This window comes from Sparus aurata, chromosome 6 (assembly GCF_900880675.1).
Source record: "Sparus aurata chromosome 6, fSpaAur1.1, whole genome shotgun sequence".
In the NCBI taxonomy this organism is placed as follows: domain Eukaryota; kingdom Metazoa; phylum Chordata; class Actinopteri; order Spariformes; family Sparidae; genus Sparus; species Sparus aurata.
The window spans coordinates 16,974,681-16,984,876 of record NC_044192.1 but is presented as its reverse complement, the minus strand read 5'-3'; the positions used below and the strand labels follow the sequence as shown (position 1 = coordinate 16,984,876).

The 10,196-nt window shown below is 38.2% G+C and overlaps 1 protein-coding gene across 2 annotated transcripts; it reads right to left on the bottom strand.

Annotated features, from left to right (window-relative positions):
• Positions 1–64: 64 nt before the first annotated feature.
• LOC115582736 (alpha-1,3-galactosyltransferase 2) lies at positions 65–7,587 on the bottom strand. Of its 2 annotated transcripts, XM_030418901.1 has the most exons (6): positions 7,313–7,587; positions 5,696–5,787; positions 5,516–5,605; positions 5,143–5,238; positions 2,603–2,740; positions 65–2,499 (listed from the first exon to the last, which is right to left on the bottom strand). In XM_030418901.1, the coding sequence occupies exons 2-6, from the start codon at positions 5,698–5,700 to the stop codon at positions 1,815–1,817; spliced, it is 1,014 nt and encodes a 337-aa protein (XP_030274761.1). In that variant the 5' UTR covers positions 5,701–5,787; positions 7,313–7,587; the 3' UTR covers positions 65–1,814. The 2 variants fall into 2 exon arrangements, with proteins under 2 accessions (XP_030274761.1, XP_030274762.1); XM_030418902.1 differs by lacking the exon at positions 7,313–7,587 and having other exon boundaries at positions 5,696–6,255.
• Positions 7,588–10,196: the final 2,609 nt, after the last annotated feature.

Below are 10,196 nucleotides of genomic sequence, written 5' to 3'. Positions count from 1 at the left end.
TTTTTACCTTTATTATTGTATACACAGCGACAGTAGATGACAGGAAACCGGACAAGAGAGAGGGAGAGTGACAGTTTTTTAATCCTTTTAAAAAAACAGACATTTTCATTGTCATGTGAGGAAATGTGTCCAAACCTACCAAAGACTTGGTGTTACATTTGTCCCCGTGCGTCATGATACAATATTACAAAGTTATTATCTATTAAATCTATTAATTTCAAGTTCTCCTGAGTGAATTCAAATATGTGCTTTTTTTCAACAGATTTTCAGACTAATTTAAAAAAAAAACAGAAATTACCAAAAATGGCAAAACCAGCAAGAAAATCTATAAGGACAGTATAACAAAGGAAAAGCAAATAAAAAAAAAAAAAAAAACTCAAACATGCAGCAAAATTAAAAACAGAATTTCAGCAGTCAGTTTGGCAGTCTCATAAGTGCAAAATACAAAAGAAACAAACAAACAAAAACATTTCAACTTTCAAAATCTTTTCACTGGCTTCATACCTGAGCTTTACAGAATTTAAAACAAAAGAACATGTGAAAATAAATAAATTAGTCAGCAGCTGCATCTTCAGCCCAGAAAACAAAGACAAAAGTCGTTTCAAGTTCATTAGTATTCTGTAACAGATGGTGGAAACTGACTAAACTCGACACTGCACCACATCTTTCAACCAGTATTTTGACTGGACTTATGAGATAAATGTTGTTACTTTGTTTGTTACTATGTTACTACTAAAAGTCAGTCTTCTGTGTTTACGTCTGGATGGGCAGAAACTGGTTTTGGAAAGGAAGACACAGCCGCCCACGTTGGCTTCTGAATTGGCTCTTGTGTGATGTGATGTGTGATGGAGTATCTAATTTGTACAGTGATGGAATGGATGATATGTTGTCTACATTAAACTCAAACAATGATGGAAAAGAGACAAAATAGATAATGATGTGGATGCTACATAAAAACAGCCGCATCCAGGATGATTCTGTTAACAACAGTCATTTAATGGCCTCATTCACGGTAGCATCCAGTGCACATGCATGGCCATGTGACATACTTTTCAGGTGTGTTGGTACGGACGTTATCATTTTTGAAACGGTGCTAAAATATTTGTTTGGACGAAGATCATACGTTTCTAAAATGATTATTGTACATGAGTGCCAGGCTTCAGGTAGTTGTGGGTCATAAACCATCTGGTGCAAGTGGTTAACTGCAACTTTTGTGTCAATAAATTGTCCATCCAAAAAGGATAATTTGGCAAAGAGGCGAATCTGACATACACATGAATATAACATTGATTAACCAGTACAGACAGTCCAACATGTCAGCATTAGTATTGTGACAGACTGGGTTCACACACTGATGTCGACTGTTGTGCAATAGCTTCAGTGTGCCAAGACTGTTATCTACACTTGAAGAAAAAGCCTGTTACTGGATTTCCTCAAAGTCAGTGAATTGGTTAGATGACAGCAGTGTCATCTGTGCAGGCTAAAGAACGCTTGTGATTGGCAGAGAATTTGTTGGCTGTTGGTTGTTGTCCTTCCTGGAGATCGTGTCCCTCGATGAGCGAGCTGAAGCTGAGTGCTACAGCCCAAAGTAGCCTGTGTTAATAAAGTGGTACAATGTAGAATTTCAAGCTTGGGATTTTAAGTATATTATTATATATTTTGAATATGAATCAGGTGGTAATTTAAACTCAGAAAGAAAGTGCAAAGTACCCTGAGAGGACAGAAAACCCATGGACATGAGAATCTGAATTTGTCAGATTACCAGCAATTCAGTAAGTTTAACAGGTGATTTTGCACCTTAATTCCACAACATGTCACTCTGTGCGGAGTGCTTCATAATGTTTTGGTGCCCACTGTAGTCGGGTGACACGTATGTCACTCCTGTTGCCGATGCTGGGGTCCCAGCAGTACTCTGGAGAAAGCACCCTGCTCGGTTTATGAAGCCACAAGTACTTGTTGAGGTGACTCTCATCGTGCCACAGAGCCTCCACCTTATTCTTTTTGTCCTCCATGATGCCCTGGTAGCAGGCCTCAGTCAATGCTTTTACCCACTTCCACGAGCCTCCGAACACAGCAGCATGGTAGTAGAAATCCCCAACTTCCATGTAAGCCTTGGATTTGGAGTTGCGGTCGTAGGTGAACAGACTCTTTGGAAGGCGGTAGAAGTGGGCGTGAAGCAGAGCCACAGAATCTCCCAGAGCCTCCGAGCCAAATCTTCCAGTAAACACCTGATCCACATCGAAGCAGAAAACATGGGTGCAGTGGTGGCGAATGTCTGATTCGATGACCTCTGATATCGTCTTCATTCGCATCATAGAGACGTCCTGCCACCTGGAGTGCCTATCGACTTTTATAACCTTTATGCTTCTCTGAGGAGCGAGCTTGATGTCCGGCATCTTCTCTGGCAGGTCCGTAAAGACGTAATACGTGACGGGCAAACCCAACATGAAGTGTTGCTCCGATGAGCTCAGGAAGGTCTCAAGATAAGCTTCTAGGTACCTGTGGTGGAAGTGAACAAAAGAAAAATGTCAAATACTTTCACATCTAAACAGTTAAACATTATGACTCTAAATAAAGATGGTAGTTTAATGTGAAGACAAACCTGCCCACAGCAAACACTGTCAGAGCCACAGATGTTCCTTCATTCCTGTGTGTCTGGTCGTAAAGATCAGGGTCAAACATCCCGTCCCAGAGGATGGGAGCTTTCCAAGAGGTGCATGTCTGCACGTCTGATCTTGACCTGAAATAAATGATGAAGCGGGGACGTTATTTTCTAATGGTTGTGCCATCTTTTGAGGAATCTAAGTATTTCTAAGTTATCATCTGGATTCCACGGTTTACCTCTACACTGAATGTCATGCAGATCAGCAGAAGGGTTACCTCGCATCCAAAATGCACTAACGCAACCCAAACACTTCATACACGTCAGCTTTGAATCTTGCACCAGAACAACTGCAACATGTGTCTCCGAACAACAAAAGGGAACGACAAATGTGCAACAATGTTTGATTTTTCTAGAACTGTATTGCCTTTACCTGTTAACCAACTTAGATCACTGACAAATAATCCTTAATATGTAGACATTTCTTTAAGAAACCAAATATGAAAATATACATTATATTTCATATTGAGAACATGAGGAGGTTCAGCACATTACAGCTACAGTTAGGGGAAGCATGTTCTTTTTGTTAAAATCAAGAGTTTTCTTGTTTATTTTGCTAATTTCCATGACTGTAATGGCCTGCAAACAATCTCTCTCTGATGTTTGATCAAAGTAAAGATTGACAAGATCTACTGAATATTCCTCCTTGATTTTCCCTGTCATCAGAGCACAGTCTCTGCGTCTTCGTGCAGGCTGAGAGCTGCCCCAACCTTCGTGACTGCACCGATCACAAGCTCATGAGAAAGACAGATCACTCTGCTGGACTGGCTGTCGTAAAAATAAACGAAGATCTTAATTTGTCCAGTGCTGACAGCTGCAGCCGATATAAACGTTATAGGGCCCACTTTTGTCTTTAAAGAAGCTTTGATAGCATTTTTCTTGCATCATTAATATTTGCATGAGCTGAGACAACAATGTTAAAATCTCACATCTTTACCACATGGACTGTGTCACCTTACAGTATACAGTATGTCATTAAAATTATAAGTTCTATAATATGCATCGTTAGACTTTATCTTACAGACATCGATAAGCCAGAATTTGCAGAATTGCAATCTAAGTTTATTTAAAATATGTTGTGCAATGTGCTGTTCTAAACATAATATAAACAATGTTTAATATAGTATGTAAACATGCAAAATACTGTGTAAATACGCAGAGTTTTGGTGGTGGTGTGATTTTTTTAGGTATCCGGTCATTTAGGACATTTGAAAGTGTCATGAAACTAGAAAAAATATAAATACACAAGCACGTGAAAGATCCATTTGTTTGCACCAGGGCGAGAACGTCAAGGAGTGACCAATATTAAGACATTTCCGGTGGTAAAACAGTAAGTAAAATGAATACGTCTTAATAAAAGATTGTGAATTGTGAATGCACGTATCGAGCACAACATTTTAACTGACTGCATAAAAAGATGAAGTTATTTCACTGATTGGTTTCTTCCTCTTTCATTTCCCTCATTTAAAATTTGCTTGTGAGTGAAAACATCTGTAACCTTTGGCTGAAGTATAACCAGAAATGTAGATGTGCTTATGCTAATAATTCATCTAGTTTATTTTATTTGTATTTTACATTTCTAACAGTATACTGTAGTTTTTCAGATTGTGACGGGTAACCAGACGTCAGTGTGCAAATTTTCATCAGTGCCCTGTATGACCACATCAGCCTTACTTAAATCTTAATGTTATTATTATTTTAACCTACTGATTATCTTCTCGATTCATTGTTTTGTCTTAAAAATTCTCAGAAAATACTGAAAAATACCCGTCACTTCATCAACTTGCATGATTTTCTATAAACAACACTTAAAACCTCAATAATATTCAGTTTGCCAAAGAATAAGTTAAAAAGAATCTGTGAAATTCAGAAGTTGAAACTAGAAAATTGTTGCTCCATAAATGACTTAAAATGCATAAACAATCATAAAGATGGTTTCATTGATCAATTAATAATTTCAGCTGTAATATATTTATTAGCTCTGTTTTTTGTTTTTTTTTGTGACAAAAACACCAACGTTAAAAACAAGGCTCCCCACTGCTGTGATCTGAAAGCATAAAACAATGATGAAACACAGCATGAAATCTCAATGTGTGTATTTCTGCAATATCAATCATTATGTTGCCCCCAATTGTGCTGCAATCCAAACAGGTAGGTTTTAGCAATAAAATCAATAAAGATAACAATAAAAGGACTCGTTCTCATTTACATGAGAAAGTATGAAGCATGGTCTGTTGGCATACATTAGGGAAACTGATATCGAAGCCACAATGTTTTGAAACACAGACACTCGACTCACTGTTCTTTCAGTAGGAAATACAAGCTTCACAAGTGGTTTCTCAACACGTCAAACCAATTTGTTTGTCAGTGATAGAAAAATAAAGTTAACCCAAGCTTGAAACCTCAGACAGTCGGTTCTCACGCTAACAGACATCATCACTGTCTGTATCTTTTGAACGCCTGCAGTTGAACTGTCTTACCCGAAATCAAGGGTTGCATCCACGCTGTACTCCAGAGACAGCAGGTCCACCTTTTCCAAAGGGCATTTATCCATCGGTAGGAAGCCTACTAAATATCTGTGACCAAAACACATCACATTAAAGAGTAGGTACCAAATAATAATAAGATTAATATATCTGTATTAAAGTGTTTTAATTAGCCTGCACTAGGTTTTAAATCTTTTATTTGTAATAGAAACATCTTCAGTGTTAGACAGCACCACAAACCATTTCCTCCAAAATGATCAGACAGTTGAAGCTTCTGCTGCTTTTATTTTTTGATTACGGACATTAAACTGGCAACCAGTGTGGAAGGTGTCTTATTTTAATGAAGCGCGTGTTTTCTGGTTCTCACCTCATAGATGGACCCGTGAGGTAGAGAACGCAGAGCGCGATGGGAACGCAAAGCAGACACTTTAAAATGTTCTTGGTCTTCTGAATGTACCTGTGGGCAGAGTGAAATATAAACACAAAGTGGCACCAACAAAACAGGAATACTTAAGTTGTATTTAATTTTTTCAAATATGTAATTTACCCCATTTTTGAAAGAAATGCTGGTGTCCTGGTTCAGTGAACCGGTAACTCTCTCGTCAAAGACCAAGGCAGTTCATGAAAAAAAAACAGCGACTATGAGAAAAGAGAAGGAGAAGTTACTCCTGTTTTATAGCTAGCATGTTCAGTTTGACATTCATGAATGTCGCCACTGATATGATACCTAAAATTGGAGACAAAGCAACGGAAACAAACTGTACACCAGAAACGGTTCTGATCAAAGAAGAAGTGAGACAGAGTAGGAATCAGCTCAGACGTTTAACGTGAGCTGCTTGAAAGTTTGACTTCATAAACTGTTATGGATTGTGGTCTAAGAGAGTGTTCAGGTTAGAGCCTTTGCTAATTGGTGAACTGTCAGATACCTGACTGTGCTTCAAATTTAATGGCTCCATACAACTTAATTCAATCTCTTGAAGTCCCAAGATCCAAAATTGATTTGAAAAGACATCGCTTACACCCTTTTAAGTCTTTTTCCAATCAATTCAGGATCTCGGAGCTGTCAGAGACTTGGATGACCTTGTACTAGCTGTACAGAGCCATTTTATGTTATTCTCGGTTATTTTTTGTTAATGTTTTAAAACAAGTCTCCATTGGTTTTGGAGAATGCTGCAACTCTGTTTTGCCCTGAAGCTTCAGAAATGTTTTGTGGACTATGAAACAATACCTGACTTTCCCATCTGCGAAAAAGGTGGATTAGATAGTGCCTGAACTTTTCATTTTTGGGTGAACTATTCCTTTAAAATAATTTTGTGATATTATGAATTATATTGATATTAATGTGAAACACAATCTTTTGAAAAGCACAATATTTTTATTTTTATTTTTACCAAATACGTTGATATCGATAATGCGATGATGACTGTTGTTGTTTTCACAAAACAACACAATTAGATTTTTGATAATTAATAGTCAAGTGGGTAAAGGCAAGTATTAAAACGACGATATATCGGTATCGCTATATTGCCCTGCGCAATGTTCATGTTTGTCTTTAACACAGAAAAAGCATCATTTCGTTCCTGATCATATCAAACTAAAGTAAGGTATCACCACTGCCGAACCCATTCATCATCATCTACAATAAGATCTTCACATTGTTCTCAAAGCCACACACGGTTTTTCAATGCTTTTTCCTTTGCGCTCCTTTGTTTGCTCTTCCTCTTTGCCCTCTGTGCCACCATTACATTAGATACTAATGGACAATTTGTAACGGCATGAAGTCATGACATTTAGATCTTTACGAAATGGAAAACAGCAAAAGTCAGCGTTGGGGATCAATTGTGTCACATCAGTTTAAGTTAAATATATTTGTTTTCTATGCGTAGCAAAGCTATACATCAGTAAACAAACGTTTAGCTTTATATTATCTTCTTGGGGACTTCCTCTTCCTCTAAAACAGGTCAAAGGCACCAGAATACATGAAATAACATCCGATCGATGCAAAGCTCGAGAATCCCCAAACCTCCGTTAAAAAAATGTTCCACCCACGTTTTTTAAATGCTTAAAAAGAAACACAAAAAAAAAACCAAAACACTTTCCACGGATAGAATGATACACACCTCACAAAATGTTAAAACTGACTTTGAAAGTGTCGATCACCTACCTGTGAATCGCTGTCACCTGCACACATCCACAAGTCGTTTAAAATGTGTATGATCTGAGCTGAGGTTGTGTGTGTGAGAGGTCCACGGTCTCTCTCTGCGCGTCCTAAATGCAGAGCAGCTCTGCGGCTCCGTCCTCACCTCAGCTTTACATGACATAGATTTATAGGGAGTGGCACCGTGAAGGCGTTCTCGGGCTACAGGTAGAGCACACACGTTTTCAGGTGCTTTGCTTAGAATGACACAGATGGACTTGTCCTGTAGGGACACCTGTATACAGGTGGACTGGACAGCTGTTTCCCAGTGCGCGCGCTTTGGCTCAACGCTTTTTTCTCCAAGGTGACCCCGGCTTGATTAAACTGCGCCCGACAGATAAGACAAACTCAAGGATAAAAAATAAAAAAAAATAAAAAAGAAGAATAAGGGGGGGAAAAGTAAAATGGCACCAAGAACAAAAAATACAACATGTCAAATACGTTTACGCACAAGCTTAACGAGGAAAAAGAGCAACTACGATGCTTTTACGCACAAGGATGACAGATTTGTCAAACTCAAAGGAGACCTGAGAGTCAAAACACTCAGTCAGAAAGACGGAGGCAGAAACATGCATGTCATGCCATCTATCATGCTCATCGGTATCTAACAGCGCCAACGACGTGCTCGCCCCCGATTGCCGTATTCACGTGCAGATGTTGGCACGCGATTCAACTTTTGTTTGAAAATCAACACTCTGTATCTTTTTTTATCTGATATTAACAACTTTTTTTCATCTCATAATCGTGGCTTTTATTCTGAATTTAGTTTTTTTTATTACTTTTCCCCCTAATAATTTTGACGTTTGATCTAATTTATTATAACGTTTTATCAATAGTTTGGACTCATTACCACATATTTATGACAATTTTGCTCATAATCAGGACATTTATCTTGAAATACCCACTTTTTACCTAATATTTATGACTTTTATCTGATTTTTAAGACTTTTTGTCTAATACTTCACTTTATATCGAATAATAATCGAATAATTATGAATTTGATCTCATGTTTATGACTTTGTAACTCATTTATGACTCTATCTTGTAATCATGACCTTTATCCTCAAATTTCCCCTTAAATTTTATGGGTTTTTAATGAATAATTATGACTTTTAACCATATTTAAGGTGTTGAAAAGGCAGAAGAGAGAGTGGATTATAAACGTAATATCTCTGGTTCCACTGTATCAGTGTGATCATTTGCTTTTAAACTATCCACTATGAGTCCAGTCTTGTTTTTAGGAATGCTATGCTTAAAGGCGGACTGCAAAATGTGGTGCCGACATTACCCACAATGCAACTTATCCACTGAGTGACCTCAATGGAGGCAGTTTATTGCATTAAATACAGCTTCCTCTGGAGCCACAAAAGGCTTTATACTACTTTTTCACATATGCAGGAATACTTCATCAAACCTGTTAAATTGGTGGCGTTATCCTTTAACAATACAATAGGTGTTTGCTTTTGGCGTGTGGTTCACCATTGAATGTCAATTTGGGCACTCCCACCTCGACAGTGTGACAACTCTCAGCTTATCTCTCATGCTTTATCCAGCTCATGATATCAGCACAACGCTGCCAGTGTACAGTATGCATTACAACGATTAAGTTTGTTTTAGTTTTAGTTTATGCAAGAAGCTGAGGCTCTTTTTTCATTTGCATAATGACATGCATTGAGAGGCAGTGGCTCACATGAATGTAGACAAACTTGAAAGTCTATCATTCAAGTATTTGTCATGTTGCCTTTTATTGTTTGTGCCAGAACAAATACAAGAATTTCACACTCTGGCAGGATACAGCCAGAATGCCAGAGTGAACAAACTGTGAGCAGAACAATACCTGGGACCTGTTGCAACAGGCAAGTTTAACATGAGATGGTTGCAGACAAGACAGCTGAGATTAGACTTACATTCCTGAGGGGTGGGGAACACGACTGCCGTGGATTCTGGTGAAAAGTAACAAAGTATAATTACTTTTGAGGTGCTTTTTACTTTTACTCCGGCATGCACTTTTTTTGCTGCGTGATACTTCACTACAGTTCAGAGGGAAATATTGTACTTTTCACTGCACAATATTCACTTATCTGCTAGCTTACCGGTGACTATGATGGTTAAGGTGTTTCATAAAAACAATGCTTGACAAGTGTACAGAATACGACACATTGTCTGACACATCAGAAAAACACGAGCACCACGCAGAAATGAAAATGCAGTTCCTTAAAAATCGACAAATGAGCCAATGTGGAATAATTAGTCACATGCATAGATTGTGTTAAATATATAAACGGGCCATCAAATTGCGGAATAATTTAAGAGATTATAAAAAAATCAAACTCGATTTTACTCAGCTCAACTCAAAGGGTGGCTTGAAGGGGGACTGCTGATGTAAATTAGCATTCTTCCTAAATCCATCCTGCATTTTAGAGTGATGTTCATTAGTAACTCCGTCCCTGTCAACTCAAAAGATAAATAGACATTGGCTTCTAATTCATATAGTAATAGAGCTTTAATCAGGCTTCTATTTCATTACCCCTATTTTCAAAAGTCAGTTTCTCACCTTCATCCTCAGCTGTCTTTGAACTGTATCTGAGGTGCACGCGGTGATCCCACGTCCTTCTTTTCACAGGCATTTAGAGGCCTCATTGGGTCCTGAAGCCAGCCAAAACGTTTCCTTGTCGGCCTCAGTGGTCAATAGCAAGCTGACTAATAACCTCAGCATGGAATTTCCCTACAGAAACATCTTGAGCTCCTTTTTGTGTGGAGTGAAACAAGTAATCCAACACCTGTGGCACCATGAAAAGGTGTCTTACAAGTAACTTAAGTTTTCTCTGCTCCTTTACAAAGCATCAGAGCT

Coding starts and splice junctions, on each gene's coding strand:
- LOC115582736 (XM_030418901.1), bottom strand. Junction 5,239..5,515: donor CTCACGGGTCCATCTATGAG/GTGAGAACCAGA, acceptor TTTTGGTCACAG/ATATTTAGTAGGCTTCCTAC. Junction 2,500..2,602: donor ACAGTGTTTGCTGTGGGCAG/GTTTGTCTTCAC, acceptor CTTCCACCACAG/GTACCTAGAAGCTTATCTTG.